This window comes from Branchiostoma lanceolatum, chromosome 1, assembly GCF_035083965.1.
Source record: "Branchiostoma lanceolatum isolate klBraLanc5 chromosome 1, klBraLanc5.hap2, whole genome shotgun sequence".
Lineage (NCBI taxonomy): Eukaryota > Metazoa > Chordata > Leptocardii > Amphioxiformes > Branchiostomatidae > Branchiostoma > Branchiostoma lanceolatum.
In genome coordinates, this window is record NC_089722.1 from 24650368 (window position 1) to 24670378 (window position 20011).

The 20011-nt window shown below is 39.9% G+C and overlaps 2 protein-coding genes across 4 annotated transcripts; one reads left to right on the forward strand and one right to left on the reverse strand.

Moving 5' to 3' along the window:
• Nucleotides 1–121: 121 nt before the first annotated feature.
• LOC136443613 (centromere protein J-like) lies at nucleotides 122–19943 on the reverse strand. 3 transcript variants are annotated; one of them, XM_066440944.1, is made up of 25 exons: nucleotides 19814–19943; nucleotides 19174–19357; nucleotides 18531–18896; nucleotides 17889–18083; nucleotides 17163–17398; nucleotides 16798–16992; nucleotides 16552–16635; nucleotides 16319–16367; nucleotides 16097–16155; nucleotides 15721–15927; nucleotides 15061–15181; nucleotides 14614–14813; nucleotides 14352–14471; nucleotides 13689–13957; nucleotides 13139–13329; nucleotides 12565–12707; nucleotides 12072–12233; nucleotides 11769–11872; nucleotides 11376–11466; nucleotides 6857–7027; nucleotides 6246–6671; nucleotides 5657–5797; nucleotides 4640–4819; nucleotides 4051–4140; nucleotides 122–3836 (listed from the first exon to the last, which is right to left on the reverse strand). In XM_066440944.1, exons 2-25 carry the CDS (start codon nucleotides 19262–19264, stop codon nucleotides 3708–3710), a joined length of 4020 nt encoding a protein of 1339 aa, XP_066297041.1. In that variant the 5' UTR covers nucleotides 19265–19357; nucleotides 19814–19943; the 3' UTR covers nucleotides 122–3707. The 3 variants fall into 3 exon arrangements, with proteins under 3 accessions (XP_066297041.1, XP_066297026.1, XP_066297035.1); XM_066440929.1 differs by having other exon boundaries at nucleotides 15721–15930; XM_066440938.1 differs by having other exon boundaries at nucleotides 15721–15930; nucleotides 19765–19925.
• LOC136443635 (cannabinoid receptor 2-like) lies at nucleotides 9106–10961 on the forward strand. The gene has a single exon (XM_066440954.1). It carries the CDS (start codon nucleotides 9152–9154, stop codon nucleotides 10409–10411), a length of 1260 nt encoding a protein of 419 aa, XP_066297051.1. The 5' UTR covers nucleotides 9106–9151; the 3' UTR covers nucleotides 10412–10961.
• Nucleotides 19944–20011: the final 68 nt, after the last annotated feature.

A 20011-nucleotide genomic window follows, 5' to 3' on the forward strand; every position in this document is an offset into this window, starting at 1 on the left:
CGATCGTATCCAATACAAATAACTTCATATGATAATAATTAAATAAGTTTTCGTTGATCAAAACATGCAGAATATGCCGTGGACATGGCAAGTTGTATCCATCAGAGAAATAGCACCATACTTTAGTAGTCAAGGACAGTTTAAAGATAAATAATGGGAATGCAAGTTTTTGACAGTTGCTTTGAGCGATCTACATGTAGAAGAAACAAACACACTATATATCATCCTAGGGGATTAAATTGTCACTGAGAAAGACTTCTTTCGAGTAGATCAGACACATTGTGCTTACACTATCATAGTATAGTGCTGCGTACCTAAACGTAACATCAGGTACAGGTACCGGTACAGAGCTTTAGGTACAGGTTCGGACCTGTACCTGTACCTGAACAATTTGAAAAAAACTTCTTCAATCATGACAGAAACCCAAATAAACTGTTTTCAACGTCAGTATCTTTATTCAAAGAACATTACTAGGTTTCCTCCCGCCAAACTCCCTTGGCCTTGCTATCAAAATTCCCGGCCTTCCTGAATGATCTGTTGCATATTAGTTATGCTGTTCCAAGGTGTCGCTTTGGTCACGTTTGGTGTTGCATGACTCGAGGCCAGTCACAAAATAAGCACATACTTCGTGTAAATTTATATCGGTACAGTACCACTCCTTCATGATCCGGTATTTTGAACCTGTACCTAATCAATTTTTACGGTAAAGTACCGGTACACAGTACCAGTACGCAGCACTATCATAACATGTTTTGACACAAAATGCTATGTACAAAATCTTGCCATTATCAGAATCAAATTTGGGACCTCTTGCGGCATTTCCTGACGAGATGCCTTGCGGGGCTTTGTTACTTCTAGTTTTCAAAATCACATTAATCACGTGAAGGCTACACACACACACACGCACACACACACGTACACCACACTCCGGTCAGTGGCCTGAAGTCGCGACATGATTGGCCACACGTACACACATAATGATTGGAATATCATCCTTGGTCATACAGTCACTACTAGTTTTTTGTACGACCATGAAGCTGTTAGCCTTTTGTGTATATAAAATGATATGGAACGACATGTTGAGAGGTTGAATAAAAAAGCACACACTTCGATCTCTTTTCCACTATTAACAATAAAGTTGAAAATTGAAACGGAGCCAAAATAACCAATGACGACCACATATTAACCTATGCAATATTGAGCAGAAATCAAACAACTAATGATACCTATAGAGGAATTTCAAGCTACTATATGATGCAATTTTTTCATTGCCATGTTTTGAATTCCACTACATGTGTACGTCATTCCTTGCATTTATGATGAATGTATCGGAGTCGTTTCTATCATGTTCTCCTCGTGGTATCTTATTACCCTGAACAACACCCCATGGAGTAAACTAGAGGACAGACAGCTCGCTTGCAAGCACCAATTAACCGCCTAATAGTCACAGATAAAAGCTCGTTTCAGTCTCGTTGAAATACGGCCATAAATCATCGGTGTTTCTACTCTGCTGATCGGGCAAATTACTGCCGTGGCCTCACGAACTTTTGCCCTGCGACGTCATGAACCTTTGCCCCGCAGCTCGCAACAGAAATATCGGCTCTTGATTGTGAATCGGGCCCGGCCTGTAGAATATACGGTTCAGATCGTGAAGTTAGTTTTATGCATTGAGAGTCGGAAAGTAGTGAGGAATAACTAGAAGCCAGGATTTGAAGTATAAAATATATAAAAAGCCCCGTTGTAGTATCATGGGAGACCGCTAGGAGGCCAAAATCGATCTTGACCTTCGTCTTCCCATGGCCTACCCTCATACACATTATCATCGCAATCCATCCAAGCTTCTTGAGTTATGCTGGCCAAAGTATGCGTAAACACAAAACTCAATACATGAGCTCACATCAGTTGACAGAGAAGTTATGCTTTATAAATATAAAATAAGGCAAAAATACCATTGCAAAGATGTGAGCTAAGCGTACAATCTTGTAACATGAGCGAAATAATGATTATATGGGCGCATTGACTCGATGTATCAAGGAGTGAGAAAGTCCAAGTAGGTAACGACGTTATTGTCAGCACAAAGCAACCTATGAAATATATTACCTCACCATTATCATACAGCACCTACACCCTCAAATTAATACAACATAAAAGTACAATTAACAAAGAAGAAAGTGAGAAGAAATTGTCTTCACCTGATTGACCTGTCGTTGCCCCCATTACCTACGGTTAACTTTTTCTATACAGCGCTAAGTAAACAACAAAGGTCTTTAGCGAGTTTTCTTACGAGCTATTGTGTCTGCTGATGGAGTCAATTGAACTGAATGAGAGAAAAATTGATTTTTGCAATCTCAAACTTATGTAAGTCATTGGAGAGACTGTGGCCTTGTGGGTAAGTACAATATATATTGCCTCCCTGGCCTAATCTAGCAAAGAAATAACAACATTTAAAAATCACTTATCAAGTTTTGTTAATGTCGTTCTTTTAAGGTTTATATCATATTGGCTCCAAACACAATTTGCTATGCTAGAAGATTAACGTTAGACAAGTTTTGCAAACGGAGTAATCCGATATGTTTCACTCACATACATTTTTGTACGTCGTCTAAAACCTTTAATTGGGCACATCAATGAAACATAGTTCTAGATTTATGCATTTTTTACGCCCACTATTCTAAAACCACTCATTAATTCACAGCAGGTGGCGCCTATGCCGCTAAAACGAGCCTCAAGTTATCATTTTAAAGGTTTTTAATTTGGGTGAATGTAGTTTGGAACACTTGTTCTTTGTGGGAAAATGGCTTCAGCTCAGCACCTCTCATTATTGCAGACCCTCAGGGTAGGAAAACATTACACTACCCAAGGTCAGCACAGTATACCTACAGGTATACGGTTGAAAGGGGTTTTGCAACACTACAGGCAAAGGATGGTCAGAAATATCAAGGCACGTATTTGGCAACCAAAGAGTAACATGAAGATTCCATCTACTAGAATCTTGTCAAGTTAGGGGTGAAATACGAACCAAATGCATATCTATACACATAGACACGAAATCCCCTCACATTACAAGGGTTACATTGCATGTATGTACAGTATGTAAGGCAAAGAGCATCTTCTTTCTACCTTATTGAGTCACAATATTTTTATCAATAGTTAGTTTATCGGTGCCAGCTGGAATGCGGTGAAAAAGAATAAAAAGAATCAAGTGTTGACAACACTAAAATGTGTAGTCGTTTATGTCTTTCCTGGGTTTAAGTCAGATATATGTGTGCATTAAATTCTTGGTACCCTTATGCCTATAATCTTTGTACAAATTCAAATTCTGGACATGGCTTTCTGTCTATCTCTTTATTATTAGTCAGGGAACAAACATATACATGTACAAGCTTATACATTTGCATGTATACATTTATAAATATCATGAATGGTAGATTAAACTTTGACAATAGTTCACAAAATAGTCAGCACTTTGTAAAATGATGGAAAATAATAATTCTGATGGCACATTATTGAATCATATAATTAAAAGACAAAGAACATTTCCACATGGCAGTTAACATACGGTCTCAAATTCACTTTCACTGTACAGGTATGCCCAAACTCATATCCCTTCAATTGATGTGAATGCCTAATTACCATATAATAATTTTTTCTTTGAAATAGGCAAACTATCAAATTGTTTGCATCTCAGAGGACTGGGCTTTTTGTCTTCACATCTTCTTGTCCACAATGATGTTTCCCTCCTTGTCCTTGACACGGATGCGCCCATTGCTGTACCTCGTCTCCTGTTTACCATCTGGATACACAGTTTTCACTGTTCCATCTGGATACTCTCGTTTCTGCAAGATGAGGTTCACAAAAGAAAAGGTCAAATCATGGTGTAATAGATTTGACATGATTCATCTACATAATCATAACTTTTATTTAGAAAGAAAACAAGACAAGACTCAGTTATATCTTTTGTACTCAATGCCATAAAAAACATGATGGACAGGATCAAACATTTTTTCTTCTGTCAGTCAATGAATAGCCGTTTTTTTCAGAAGACTGTACCTTGTAGTTGAGGGTGTGTATTTCCCGCTGTCCATTGGCAAACTCAACTACCCTGTCTCCACTTTTGGACACTCTTAGAACAGTGCCATCCTGGAAACCAAAACATGTTTGTTAAAGGTATACATTGTAAATTCACTTCTTGTGTTTTACAAATCTTCAGCCTGCATGCGAAATGTGTTGAGTTATAGCATATCACTTTCTGCTTCAGTTCATTGGCCTGACTGCCTAGGGCAAGGAAAGAGATGATCGGGCCAGTGCGCTTTTTCCATGGGTGCACTTTTTCTGTGAGTATATGTGGGTAGATATTGGTCCACTAGCCTGACTAACCTCCCTACCACTCGCCTGACTGACCAGCCCTAGAAGCTTGTCAGATGCCTGTAAAGCTATCCAACCCTAGCCTTTCAAATATTGGTTATTAATATGCCGTCCCCACACAGTACCGTTGAGGGATTTTTTAACTGAAAAATAAAAGCATTTATTTGAAAAATAAAAGTATTTCTTTGCAGCAAGTAAGAGTGTATAGGAATAATATGTCAATTAAATTTTTGGCCCATGTTTTTTTATGCACTTGAAATTGCACATTACTAACCTGAAAAATACTTTCTTCATCCCCATTAGGAAACAGATACTTGATAGTTTGGTCTGGGAAGGTGATTTCTTTGGTTCCATCTGGGTAGTGTTTCTCCATTTGGCTGTTGGGAAACTGTAGGATCTCCAGACCATCAGGGTATGTGGTATGGGTGGTCTGGGCCTCCGCATAGTAGTATATCTGGAACATGGTAAAACACAATCTACATTCTTGACATACAACAGTACATCATACACCGCTTACAATTATCGTCAATGACAGGTTTGGTTAGTTACAATTGCAACCACAGTGGGTCATTGACCTTTGCATGCTCCATGTAGCGCCATGTTCCATTACACACACAAAATGTCTGGCAAGACTTCAAATTCGTGTTAAATACATTTGTATGACGTTCAAATTACTAGTAGTGACTGCCTTCTGACAGTTTGGCTAAAGGGTACATTGTGTTGTACATCAAACATTTACCGCACTGAGCTGCCTTTGTATTCTGTATAACTGAACACCCTATGATCACACCTGATTTGTGATGGTAGGGTGTTTGGCCCAGAATCCAGAGGTCCTGGGTTTGAATCCCGTGACATATTCTGACGTTGTGCCCTAGGGAAAGGCACTTTACAAAGTTCTCCACTTTACTGAGTACCTAGCTTCAATTAGGGACGACCCTCGGATGGAACGTTAAATGGAGGTCCTGTGTTTGAGGAGAGCCACACGTTGACCACGTAGAAGAACCCACCACACTTATTGAAAAAAGCAGGGGCCCTTCTCAGTGTGAATGGATCAAATAAATCAGTCTGGATAATATGCAGCTTGTATAAATGTTCGGTACAAATCTGGTATGTTACATGAGGCAGTTTACCAGGTATGCAATGCAAACAAAATACAATGATGGGGCCACATAACTATTTAGGGAGTACTGCTGCTGTGAAGTCTTGATTGTGAATTATAATTTGTATCATTAGAGCATAGTAAAGCAAAAGGAACTGCTGAAGAGTTACTGAAATAATTAGCTTGACTCACCACCCGTTGGTCAGGCATGATCTGTTTAATGTCTCCGTTGAAGAATGTGACGATGAGCGTCTGTCCATCAGCACTGATCTCCTTCCTTGTCCCGTTACTGAAGGTGATGACACGTCTTCCGTCCTTCAGAACATTCTCCGTCTGTCAGACATACATTTGGGCAAAGTCAAACAAACATCAACTAGCTGTAAGAGCCCTTAACTTGTTTGCTCTATACGATTGTACTGCACCTTTAAAATGATGTGTAGTAGGAAAAGTATATGATGAATTTTGAAACATACATGTACCAAAATATTGTGTAGTCAGGTTACAGATGCATGCATATGCACTATCAATACAAAATATTGCAAAGGGTAACATTATACTAACATACTCCCAATACTAAAATACACCAAACGTACTGACATCACATACAGGCACTTGCAATGGACTTTGTCTAGACACCATAAGGAAAAGTACAGCCATGCAAATACATAGTAAATCCACAACTACATGTATCTAGCCCTACCAGTTCAAGGATATACATAGCTATCCAATATACAATGTAGACTTAATGAGGTTCACTATATAAATAACTCTGAAGAGTGACCTTTCCATCTGCATGTTGAACTTGAAGCTGTTCCACTGCATCAGCCTCTTCTTCTTCCAAGCTCAAATCCTCGTCTCCAGCAAACTTGACTGCTTTCTTCCGCTGCAGTGGTCTCCTTGGCTTCGGGCCATCTGATGCCTTAACACCAGAGGGGTGCTGTTCCAGCGCTGCAGCGATGGGAATCTTCCTTGGAGTTTCTTCAGGAATGGAGTCAGAATCCCACTCGTCTCGTGAAAAATGTTCTGTAGTTTTTTCCTTACGGTTCTTATTGTGAGTTTGAAGCTTAGATTTGGGTGGTGCAGACATTTCTGGAGACTTGTCACTGTCCTCACTGGACTTTACATGTATCTCTTCGTCCTTGTTTGGAGAGATCTCCTTTGTCACTTTCTGTTTGTGGAAGGCCTTCACTGGGGCATGGTCCCTCTTCTGTAGTCAATAAATATGTATCCATTAAAGTTATTAACAGATCAACACAAATAGATAAAAAGTGTGCAAGGTCCAAAAGCTGAAGTTTTTCTGTGCTTTTGTTTTGGTGTGCGGTGTGAATGCCTGATTGCAACAAACAGAAAAACAAACAGAAAAAATATGTAAAAAACTTTTCAAGACCTGACCTTAGTCTCTGCTTTACTCCAGGCATCAAGCCTCTGTTTCTCCATCATTCGCAGCTCTTCCCGGAGCTCTTGGCTTTCATTCTGAGCCGCCTGCAGCTGGTTCTTTAACCGGTTCAGGCTGCTCTGCCACCGCTGTTCCCTCCTCTGTAGTTCATCCTGCAACTCCTGAACCTGGAGGGGAAAAAAGGTATCTTAACCTTTAGCTATTTATCTATTGGTGTAGTTCAGTACTAAACCAGTCCTGTATATCAACCTTCTCCCTGCTGCCTTACTCTGTAACCAATAGGGACTTGGTGCCAAACAGCTACTAGTGGTTAAATACACTGTACTTAAGGTTCAATACACTGTATATACATGAGGAGCATTATGGCTATGGCTTAATCTTCAAACTTCCAGCATAATTCATAGCTGTTCGAGACTGGTAAATCTTACAATCATTGTGAAGTTGTGTAATCCATATAATGTAAGTGCTGACTTTTAAAAAGTAACATGCAATTTTGCAAGATTCAGCAATAGGCCTTCAAAGGCAGAGGCTTTTAACAACATACAACATACAGGTTGTTGGGTTCTTTGAATTCAAAGTACGTACATTCTGTTCATTAATCATATCTCTATAGACAGACATATTCTACTAGGCTAGTACTAGAATACAAAACTGAATGACTGAAAGCTGTGGTAACTTTAAAGTGCTAATCCAAGGCCAATGAAATTATGCATATTCATTTTTGAGTCAATCAAGCAAAGCAGTGCTTTTAGGGAAACTAAGGGTGTTGAAGAAAAGTTAAGTAATAATTTTGGTTAAAAGGAAACAGGCTAACACAGACAGACATACATATGTGTTAAAAGGAAACAGGCTAACACAGACAGACATACATATGTGTTTGTATTCTACTGGCATACAAAACTGAATAACTGAAAGCTGTGGTAACTTTCATCGAAGGCCAATGCACTTATGCACATTTGAAATTGAGCCAAAAAAGCAAAGTTGTGCCAGAGTGCTTTTATTTACTAAGTAAGGGTGTTGAAGAAAAAGCTATGTAGTAATTTTGGTTAAAAAGGAAACAGGCGTAAAACCAACCTACTGTACATGTACATTGTACTTTTAAATGTACAGACAAATTGGGCCTTGGCGTCAGCCTTAACATGCAAATGTACTAGTTACTGATCATATGCTACAATGAATACAAAATATGACGGCTACAGTTGGAAACGAAAAGACCGACTGCCATATACTAGAAAAAGAAACAGTCACTATCATTATTGATCATACTCTTCATCAACCCCTTAAACTTGTCATTATGCTAAGATGCCATATTTCTCAAACCTCCAGGAGTTGATGTTGTTTACCTGGCCCTACAGTCAGTTAACCAATGTGTGTGCACCTTGTTCTGTCTTCTGATCACCTTTCTGGTCCCCATTATCTATAAAACATTGTCTTGATCCCCTGAGCCATATACTTAAGTACATCAAAATCACACAGGAGGACCTTACATCTAAGGTTTAAATCAAACCTTTTAAAATGTCTTTTAGCTTTATCTACTGGTGAACAGGAACCACTCTCTTATCCTATAAGTGCATTGGCGTGACTGCATCAATCTGAGGTTAGAAAATTACCATCTTGGGCGGATACATGTAAAACAGGCATACCATTAGCTTCATAGAAATCCTATTCATTGAGGTGGAAGTAGTCACTTCAATAAGCAAGCGACTCAACATCCTCGCATGTAAGCTACTTATCAAAGTACTGTAAGACTCTGACGTACTTGTACATTGTGCATATTACTTAGTACAGCTTTTTTCTTTACATGAAAGCACACCATCTCACCAGTCAGAGACTTTTGCCCTGAGGAAGGTAGCAGAAGGACTATTGAAATGTGTGGCAGCCTGGCAGGTACTCGTTTTTGGTTGCAGTCTTAACACCGATTCATCCACTAACCTGACGAAAACTCATTCATGGACATCTCACCATAGGAGCTTCAACAGCAAGATCTGATTGTCAAAGGATAAGGAACACACAAGTCCAGGATTGGGGGCAATGAACATAAGCAGCTGAAGCAGTAGCTGAGAGAACCACCTGTGAGCAAAGCTGGGCTGTTTCCTCCATTTGAGTGTGATGTAAGTAGCAGGTACAATTCACAGGCAACATTTGACTAGGATATGAGATACAGGATCAATCAGCAACCAAGTAGCTGCTACAACTCTCTTGAGTTTCTGTATCTTAACTAATCGACAGAAACTGTGTCAGGATCTGATTTTTGGCCACAAGATGGAATAAGAAAAGAGGAGACTGAGAACATGTCAAACAACAGTTCTGCTGCAATGCTGGGACCTAGCGAGTTGTACCATGCAGATCCGTTTGAATGCTACGCCTGGCACATCCTGCAACAGAACATGTCCTATGACGAAGCAGTCGACATCTGCTCCTGGTATGAAGAAGCGCCCTTGAGCAAGGTAGTGACTGTCCTTTATGTCCTTGTAGGAGTCACCATTGTACTCTGCAATATTATTGTGCTGTGGGGAATCATTGCTAAGCAAGAACTCCTCCAGCCGATGTATTTCTATGTCGCAAACCTTGCTGTGACTGACTTGTTGGCAGGGGCAATGATTCTCTGGCATGTCCATGACAATGTAAATAGCTACAAGCCATTCAATGTATTACTGTTGAGGAATGTGACTATGTATTCCCAGTTTATGTCAGCATCTGCTTTGAACTTACTGACTATGGACAGGTTTGTGGCGGTTAAATACCCGATTTTCTACTACAGCCATGCTACTAATGCCAGACGCAGTGCTGGTATAGCGATTGTGTGTTCCTGGGTTGTTCTTGCTCTTGTTTTATTTTCAACTGTGATGGGGTGGAACTGTCTGGAGGAACCAAACTTGAGACATGGACACTGCATAGGAGTTCTGCCCTTGGAGTACATCATATTCACTGCATCTCTGGCACTCCTCCTCATTATTACTTTGCTGTCTGTGAACATCATTGTGTATAAAGCCGTAAAGCAACGGCAAACAATGAAACAGAGGAAGCAGAGAGAGTTCTTCAAACCCAGTGTTGCCAATTGTCAAAAAAGGAAAGGGAAACAGCAATGTGTAATGGAACATATCAAAGGTTTCCAATCCAGTATTGTACAAAAGACTCGTACAGTCATGATCTTTACCATTGTTGCAGGTGTGTTCTGGCTATTGGGTTTAATAGTACTGTCTGTCAAATTTATATTACAGAAAACATATCCGGACAAAGATATGTACAAGCAAGTTATGCACTGGGCAGTTTTGGTCTTCTGTTTGAACTCAGTGGTCAACCCACTTGCAGGTATCGTCCGACTGACCGATCTGAGGGAAGCTATAGGACAGCAATTTTATAGATTCCTGCCCGGGTTCTGTACACGTACATGTCGGCCAAAAAGTGCAGAAGAAAAAAAGCGGAGCAAACAGAACGATACTAAGGAACAGAAACAGATGGTGGAAACTGAAATGCATGCAAACATTACTTCAGGACTTAGTGTACATGTACGTGGTCAGAACAATCTCGTTTTGGACACTGCTGTGTAGTAATGACAAAGGAAAGAGGTCACAAGCCAAGAAAAACTCATGATGGTCAATATATCTAAAGCAAAGCAAGGTACATGTAAGAATACTTATCAAATACATGTATTTCTGGAAAGAGAGCCCCTTCTCAAACCTGTTTCATTGCTACAGCGTACAAAGACTACAATAATCAGATCATGTGTGTTCCATTCATTAATATGATACTGTGTGAAAGACATTCTGACCCATATGCACTGCTAGGAATAAAACAGGTTGAGGATTTAATCTTCTATCTTTATATTTGTACTCAACTCAAGCACTCCTATGTATATGGCCATTATGTGCAAATTCATAGTTTTCATGTATCTGGACAAACCATATTATGAAGCAAAACTACCTGCTTGTAAATTCCTTCCAGACCGAAGACAAGATTGACTTTGTGCAGCTTAGTGTTGTCCGGATTGGTATTATATGTACGTGCATGTGCATGTAAATCTACTTGTGAGAATATATAAGTGTCTGAGGCTACAAGTCTTTGTCTTTCATCACTACGGCCTATAACCCTTGGAATAGGAAACAGCATGAAAGGTATTGCATTATTCATTGACTTATTAATAAGTTAAAAAGGCCTTTGATGAAGCCTGGGTCAAACAAGTCAGAGCTTCACAGAGGCACCCTGTTGTTTCAGTGCCCAAAGTGAAACTAATCATAAGTAACTATCCCAGGAACAACTACTGAAACAGTATCAGGATATCAAAAACTGTAAATCCCTTTTATATTGCAGTTTGTAATTTTAGCAGTTTAGGGAAAAGTGAGTAGTTCACTGCATTAAATGGTGAGAAAAAAAATTGAATGTCTCAAATGTTAGTGATCAACTACAATGGTTTTGCGATGATGAATTTTAGAAGTTGACTAGTGTCCATGAAAGTAGCTAAAATTAAGTTAATGTTAACATATCAAGAATTACAGTAGTCGCTGTGTTTCCTACCTGTTCCCTGAGTTCCTCTATCTCTGCCCGTTCCCTCTTATCTGGCTGGAGAAGTGCCTTCTTATGCTGCTCAAACAACTTCCTTTCCTTCCTGAAACATGAGAGGAAAAACTACACTAAAGAACATGTCTTTCCTTCTGGAAATATCTAGAATTGCATGATTTCTTGTATCAGTTGAAAGGCTAAAGTAAAACAACAAGTGTTATTTGGGTAGAGAAGATGATCAGCTAATATAATTTATGCAAATAAGGACCTTATTTGCATAATCGATGAGATACATTTATGATAGGTCACTCGTAAAAGGTTAACATCATTTGAAAAAGTTATGGGGTCATGGAACTCTAGCCCCAAATATTTCTGAACCCTCAGTACTACTAGTATACTGTCTCATACTTGAGTTTTGCTGCCTCCTGTTGTCTAAACTCTTCCAGCCGTTTCAGTTCATCTGATTTCAGTTTCTCAAATTCTGTCATCTCCTGCTGCAGACGCTGCATTCCCTGTAAGAAAACCAAGAAGGTATGGGCCATGGCAAAGTTTCCACACACAAAAACAGAATCACTGACATTCTAGGATAGTGGAGGTAAAGCAAGTTTTAGGAAGCACATTTTACTATTCACATACATGCTAATTGATATATTGCTAGGAGCAGCATTATACATGCAAGAATCACTAATAGTTCAGTACGAGTATCCGTACCTCTTCCCTGTCAGTCCTAAGTTTCGCTAGAGCAGTGTTCTCCTGTCTGAACCTCTCAATCTCCGTCTCCAGCTGTGCCAGCTTGTCTCTCAGTACTTTAGACTGGAACCCTTCCCCAACAGACTTCTCTGCAGCGGTATGCAGCTTTTGCTGCTGTTCCTCCTGGAAAATATACAAACTTAGAATTTCAGAATCACAAAGTACAGATGTTAAAGGGCAATGATACACATCAACCATAGTAGAAGATGCCATAATAGTACAATATTTGGAACATTCATGTCAAAGGAAATTGTTGTAGGCCTATAGCTATCAATGTTTTAATGTTGAAGTAAAATTTATGTAAAATCACAATCTATTAAATGGGCTCAAATAATGATCAAGGGAGCAAATTTACTGTACTGACTTTAAAAATAGACATTCTTTAAGTATGGATCTCTCTGAAGAGCTTCAAGTCTGCCCTGAATGTTGTCTACATAAATTCAAAATTGTTCACCTGTTCAACAGAGACTTTAGGTTTGGTTGATTTCAGCTTTGGGAAGAGCTTGGCGACCAGTTCGGATGTGGGCGGTGGTTCAACACTGACAGAAGCTGGTGCTTCATCAGAAGGTGGACTATTCTGTCCTCTTCTGGAAAAACCTGTGTTTGTAGCAGTGAATACAATTTTTATGTTAAAAGTAGTTGTAGTAACTATCATTGTTAACAAGTAAGGCCATGCTGATTTTATTATATGGATGACATTTTTGGACGCCCCAAAACTGATGCGAGCGAGCAAAGAAAACAATTGGACAAAAAAAAATTGCTTTCATAATGAAATCTAAGTGGTCCAGAAGGTTGAGCAAAATTAATGACTGAACACAAAGTACATCTACATCAATAGTATTCATTTTCAACTATATCTCTGCTCATTTTGCAGCTTCTTTGTACATAGTTACAGAACGGTGGCAAACATGTTTTGGGGGGAAACAGACGAAATTTGGTGCATGTTCCAATGTCATTCATATAACCAAATCAGTGTGGCCTAAAACCAAATTTGAGAATGACCTATGATAAGGAAAAAAATGGCCCACCCAGTCTGTCTGCCTTGGCTGGTGGTGTGGACGTGTCGAGAGGTGTAGAGCCAGCGATAATGCTGTCATCTAATGTAGTGTCGTGGTCATCCTCGTCTAGTTCTTTATTAGTCATGTCCCCCCAGCTGTCATCATCATCAAAATCCACATGCAGTGCCTGGGACGACACCCCTGCTGCAGCATCATGGCCACTGGGATAACATTAAGGAAGAAAAAAATGTTTTACAATTTTAACACTTTAAAATTATTTTCTTGCAAATTGGATAATTGAAATGTGTCTGAATTTGTCTACTAACTTGGAAATGCAGGGCATAGGGAGAATAGACAATTTTTTATCATTGTATATGCATAGGAGACAAAAGTCTTTGTTCTGTGTTTTCCATCTTTTTGCACATATGATATGTTATTTTTATTTGTTACATGTTAACTTGAAGAACTTGAAGATTATAAAAAAATCAACTTGAGAACTTTCTGTCTTAAATGTATGTGTCTAATTTCAAATCTGGTGAAGTTAATGTGAACTGCTTGTGAACTTCGGTCCATCATATACCTTTCAGAACCCTTGTCATCCTCTTTCTCCTCATCTTTTCTATCCTGCAACTCTTCAGTGCCTTCAGCCGAGACTGCTGTCTCAAGTGGTGAATCTCGTTTGCTTTCTTTCTCTTCATCTTCGTCTTGCCCCCAATCCTCTCCCTCTGGCTGTTCTCTGATGGTACTGTCCAAGTCACTGTCTTCCTCCTCTAAACTCTGCTCCAATTGGACATCATCTTCATCCGTCTTCTGTTCTTCATTGTCACCTTTTAAGGGTTGTCTCAAAGACTGCATAGAAAGTTAGTAGTTTCAGCAGGTGAAGGAAATGACATGTCATCCAAACTCTGCAACTTCAAATGCATCCAGTGGAAGAAAGATTATCTTTCTGCATGATCTAAATTGGGTAGCCTGTTTTGAAAATTAAGGTACAAAGTTATAGCACGGGTTGTTGTTCACATTGCAGTGCCTAGTGGCACATAGGTCAGCAAGTTTCTTTGATGTTTCATGCAGTAGCAGGGTGTATCTTTACAGGAAGGGGTCGCTATCCCTTCCCCTTAAATGTGCTCCAGGCACTTCCTCAAACTCGGGAGTTATTACAAGCACTAGACTGAGCAAAAAAATATATACATGTAGGAATGGTTTAATAGAAATGTTGTGATGTCTTGTTTGCCTGCAAACTCACCCTAGATGGCCCCTGACTCCTGTACATGCTGGTCTGGGCTGGAGTGCTGCCAATGAAGGAAGACATGTTCGCTGCCATTCTCTCCAGCAACTCAAACTCCTTCAGTTCCTCATCCTCCAACTGCATTTCAAACAACAACAAATCATTATGACAGACTTTACAGTTCACTTCATGTAAGCTACAAGTACTTTAAATCACTAGCTGTTATCAAATACCAAAACAACTACATGGAAATGTACGTTGCATATAAGTCTTCTTTAACCTGTTCCTTCTGCTCCAACTCTTGGAGTCTGGTCTGGAAGGACATATCCCATGATGCAACAGAGGTGGGGCTGCCATGAACTTCAGCAGTCCTGTCTTCATCCTCCTTATCTTGTCTTATATATCGCTGAGGTGGAGCATCATCATTATCAACTGGTTCTTTTGCTACAGCAGGCTGTGGGGTGACTTTTTCTTTGGTCACTGCAAAGGAAAGAGGGTGGAAAATCTGAATAATTCATTTGTCAAATAGAAAAACAAGCGACTCATATCAAAATAATACATCACAACGGTCAACTCTCTAACTGCTGTTTTTTCAACCACAGATTTGGCATACAGAATCAGAAGTTGTTTTTTGTTTTCTAATTATTACTACAGGAGGCATAAACCTCCCAGGATGTTATATCCATGTTATAGAGAACCAACTTATTGTTAATGCAGAAACAATCACCTGCTACAGATTTCCTAACTGGCTGGGGTCTGAGCTTAAGGGTGGTGATGAGTCTTTTGGGCTGTCTCACTGCGCTGGAGGTTGGAGGGGTGGAATGGGTACTTGTCTTCTGAGATGGAACCTGCATGTGAACATGATCAGAAATAATCATTCAAGACACACACTTGTAACTTGTTTCACAGAAAATCTGCATGTTATCTGAAGAAACTACATTTTCAGGGCTCGAAATCCATTTTTGCAAATAGGTGCACTGGTGCACCCTACCAAGAGAATTAGGCGCACAGAAAGAAATTTGGGTGCACCACATGAAATAAAGTTGAATGTCAGCAAAACATAATTACAGTTTAATGCTCTTATAATTATAATTAAGAACTCCAATCTTCAAATTTTCAGACAAGTAGTGCATCAAAGAAAGTGCAACAAAGGGTTATATTGCTTTTTCTGATACTGTTTACTAGTGTACTATAGTACCTTTACCCTATAGCCTACAAAAATATCTAGGTGCACTACTAGTGCACCCACAGTCAAAAATTAGGTGCACAGCTCCAATTTTGGGTGCACACAGGTGCACATGCACCCAGTATTTCGAGCCCTGATTTTGTACTGGTAGTTGTATATCATAAAAGGAAAAAAATCACATTCTATTTATATTCCTAATACCTTGTCATTACTGCTGGGTGCTTTTTCACGTTGAGTTGCAGACCTCCCAGCCTGATTAGTGTGTTTGTTCTCCTGCACATCTTCAGAGGGGGGTGTCTTGCCAGCTGTCCTGTTTTGAGTCAATCCAAATCTAGCCAAACCCTGGCCTTTCCTCAGAAATGGTCTCTTGGCAGTTTTTTGTTTAAGTCCATCTACGTTTTCGGTGTTCTTCTGAAAGTGTTCAAAATCCTATGTTATATTGTTACATTGTATATGAACTCAAACTCTATCTGCATGTAAATTTAGAAAATCGAATCACAAAATGACATGAAAAGTCAAAATAGACTGTGAGCAGTAAAAAAAATAATGTGGAATTCTTGTCTAGTGTGAATTCCACCTTAGATTCTTCCAGATGTAGTTTCTCCTCAAGAAGTTGTTCAAAAGTTTTAGGCCTCCCTGTAAAAGAAATCAGTCAATTTAAGATAGATATCAAACGAGGTTAGAGATTATATCTGACTGAATTCATCATATACACTATAGATGAAATGATTTATGAATCTATGGTTGAATTCTGTAAAAACAATTTAGCAAGAAATAATAGTCATGATCAGGTACTCACCAGCAGAAAGTGGTTTGATAGGTCTCTCATCTTCGGGTGTTCCAGAGCCCTGCAACGGAGTATAGCATCTCAGGAAAGTGAGCTTATCCAAGCTCCAAAATTTGCATTTGATACAGTAACTCAGCATTTTGTACTGTACAATAGTCTCACATGTACAATTGATGTCCATTGTCCAAACACTTTTATTGCAGTTGCAAACAAGTTCTCTACAAACCTTTCTATTTCAACCTTACCTGACTGCTGTGAGACCTGCTATCTTCAGGGGGGCTGCTAGGTGGTGTTGTAAAGCCCTTTGAATCTGTTTTATTTCCTTGTTCCTGGATGGCAAAAAAGAGTAACAGATCATGTTGAGTTGTAGACCTCCCACAAACAAATGTTTCAGATGGGGGTGGAGCAACTGTATTAAAGAAATGTAACATAAAAGTAATTTAAAGCTAAATAGAGGGTTACTTGGGTAGAACATGCTATTTCTAACTGACCTGCACATGGTCCTCTGATTGGTCATCCTCCATCTCTGAGGCTGTTTCAGGTAGTGGGAACACCCCCTCCATTTCCAAAGGGGGCCCATCATCCATGACTGACCCGACATCACTGTCAGTAGGTGCTGGTACAGGTACCTGTGTCCTGCTCTGTCTCAAATAGTCATGGGCTTCTGATGCTTGTGGCAAATCATCCTACAAATAAAGTTGCAGGTAAGTCCACATTATTATTGTATGACATGTACAGTAGTCTTTGTTTTCTTGTAGTAGTCTTGTATTTGTTTTTTCAGGCTCTAGGTTGTGTTTCAACCCTGTACACCAGGAAAACATATAGCAAAACCAGTAAATGAAGGTATCAAACCTACCTGAGGTAGAAATGACTGAGCCAGTCTTCTGGGAGACATGGATGCTCTAGCCAAGGCATCGGGAAGGGTACTCCTGGGTCGACTGGGGCTGGAACCCGGGCCAGACCTGGGTGGACTCCTGCTGCCCCACGGTCTGTGAGAAGGGCTGAGGGGCTGGCGGCTACCTGTGGGGCTCAGGCCTGACTTGGATCGAGATGGGCTCCTCTGCTTTGGAGATGATGGGGCTTTCACTTCCCCTACATGAAAATAAAGGCCCATAGACTGCTTTTTAAGTTATGTCTTACCTCAATTCAGTGTTACAGCCAGCCAGAAACTTTTACCTGTCATCTCAATTTTGTTTGACGGAACATCCTGTCGAGCGCCAAAGCCACAAGGCAGCGCATTGAAGGTGCAACAATCCTAGGGGGATATGCCCCCTGGAAAATATTGAAATCTTAACCCTCTGAAACGCTATTTCTTGCATTTTGAGGGACAAATTTTGCTGGTGGATTAAGCTTAGTTTGATGACAACTCTATGCAAAACTTTAAGCTCTTTTTATATCTCTACACGCCGATTTTTGTTCATTAAAAATTATGGATTGGGCAAATTTTTTGTCCATCGTGAACAATGAACATCCGTCAAATGACAGCATGACAGGTGCTGGCTAGAACACTGCCTCAATTATAAGATATGTAAGGAGAACAATAGATGACAAGACACATACATAAGAAAAATGCAAAGCTGACCTCCCCAGTGCCCTGTTCTCTGAGCCACCAACAGGTTCTTCATCTTCTCCTGCTCCTGTCGGATGCGGGCTAGCTGCTCCATCTGTTGCCGTAGCAACTGCTCCTGCTGCTCCTTCTGCCACGCCTGGAGCTGGTGCATATGACTCATCAGGTGAGCATGCTGCTTGGCTCGAACATGCTCCATCATATCTGCATCTGTCAGAACAAGACAGAACCAAGACCTTAGCAAAAGTTTGACACACTTTCCCTTGTCTCTATGAATCTGTATGATTACAATTACTATTCAACACCTAAAGTCAATAATCACATTCTGTTGATAAGAATGCAAGATTTGAACATGTAACATAAACACACATGTGCAACAATTGTTAAAAAATACCTGTGATCAAAGTTCTTCCTCTGACAGATCCTGCTTCCATTATGCATGGCAAATGAAGTAATACATAAAATTTGTGATGAGTTTGAAGAGCTCAAAATATAAAACCATGTACATGTACATGTACATGTACAAATCAATTGTTTTTATTGTGATCCTGTCTAAGTTTCTAGCCTTATTCCAGTTTACGTTATGTTTATCTAGCAGGGCACCGGTAAGTGATAAGCAAAGAGTAATCTGTAACAAAATGTACATGTACAATGTACCTTTTTGTGACAATGGCAGTGGTCCCCCTTCAAGGCCCGGCCCTCCAACACTGTGTAAAGACGACACACTAGACTCTATCATTTGGCCTCCTGGTTCCAACTTGTTCCAGGCATGCTGTCTCATACCACCTCCTGTGGCACTGTTCAATGGTTCCTGATTCTCCTTCCCATTGACATAGGGTAGTGAACTAGCTGCATCACCTCTACCACCCTTGTTCAATGTCTGCAGCATTGAGAAGTTTGGCATTGCTGTGGTTCCATAAGGCTGGTCCCTGTTCTGTTGCCAGCCAGGAAAACCGTGTCCATCCATGGGGAAAGAAGGCCCATCGGCTGCACCGAATCCTAACAGGACTCCTGATCGTGGTCCTAAAAGGTAAGAGGAGATGCTGCACTTACAGTTTGGTAATTGTTTTTAATTCTTGCAGTGTTACGAAAAGTTATCAAGCAGTGCTAGCTGTAAAATTACCTATTTTTACAATCCCAAGGGCTATATCAGAATATGAAAGAGGACCAATGAAGGAGAAATATTTCATACTAAAGCAACCTTTAACAATTCAGCATACAGTCTTAACTACCAGCCAAATGAATGTCATTTCAAAAATCTAAGTAATTTTGCAGTTGATTGTATAACAAAATATTGTACCATGAGTATCCAAAGGGAATGCAATCCTCTCTCTCCCAGGTAAGAGAGGCTGGGGCGGTCCATAGGCAGGGATGTCCCCCTGTCCCTGCATCTTTATTTTTTGTGAGTCTGCAGTAACTTATTCACTTCCCTGTAGTCCAGCTGCTGTAAAGTTTGGTCATGACCGCGCTTGGACTAAAAATTGCTGAGGTAAGGTAAAACGTACAAGTATTAGACTTATTATACAGAAGTTGCACTGCACAGGTGATATCCATTTACACTTAGTTGGGGTAATGAATAGCAAAATGTCATTAAAAATAGTCTAACGTTGCATGTTTATAAAGAACGATGTAATTTTAAGTGGTAGCAGCTCGATAAAGACCCAAGCAAGTATAGGTCTGTGGGAGTCAGGGACCTATAATAAGCGCAAAATGTGCCCACACATACAAGGCCAGGTAAGAGTGTGTTGAGATTCATGATATCACAAATTGTCAAACGTGTTGAATAAAATTAAAAATCACAAATTGTCCTAAACTACATGGGGAGGGGGGGCAAGCAGTGACTACACAACGTCATAGAAAACAATGATCAAAAGCTACGTATGGGACTCACCAATAATAAAAGAAGGTTATGAGTACATTGCTGTGTCTACGCAACTCACCTTGCATCACTCATGACGTTCAGGGACTTTTCAATTTGTCTGAATTACTATTTTTCTGTGAAACGGTGACTTTTGGACCTGTTGCCGCCATTTTCAAAACCCCACGGAACTCTGGGATAGATCAGGAATCTTCCATTGTTTTTACATAGGGGGGAAGGGTTTATAATTTTCTGTATAGATTTTTGCCCCAAACTGCTT

What these genes read in the sequence shown, in the direction of transcription:
- LOC136443635 (XM_066440954.1), top strand. Translation starts at nt 9,152, where the DNA reads ATGTCAAACAACAGTTCTGCTGCAATGCTGGGACCTAGCGAGTTGTAC.
- LOC136443613 (XM_066440929.1), bottom strand. Translation starts at nt 19,264, where the DNA reads ATGCAGGGACAGGGGGACATCCCTGCCTATGGACCGCCCCAGCCTCTC. An exon ending in ACTGCCATTGTCACAAAAAG is followed by an intron (nt 18,084 to 18,530) that starts GTACATTGTACA and finishes TTGTTCTGACAG; the next exon opens with ATGCAGATATGATGGAGCAT. An exon ending in TTAGGACTGACAGGGAAGAG is followed by an intron (nt 11,873 to 12,071) that starts GTACGGATACTC and finishes GTTTTCTTACAG; the next exon opens with GGAATGCAGCGTCTGCAGCA.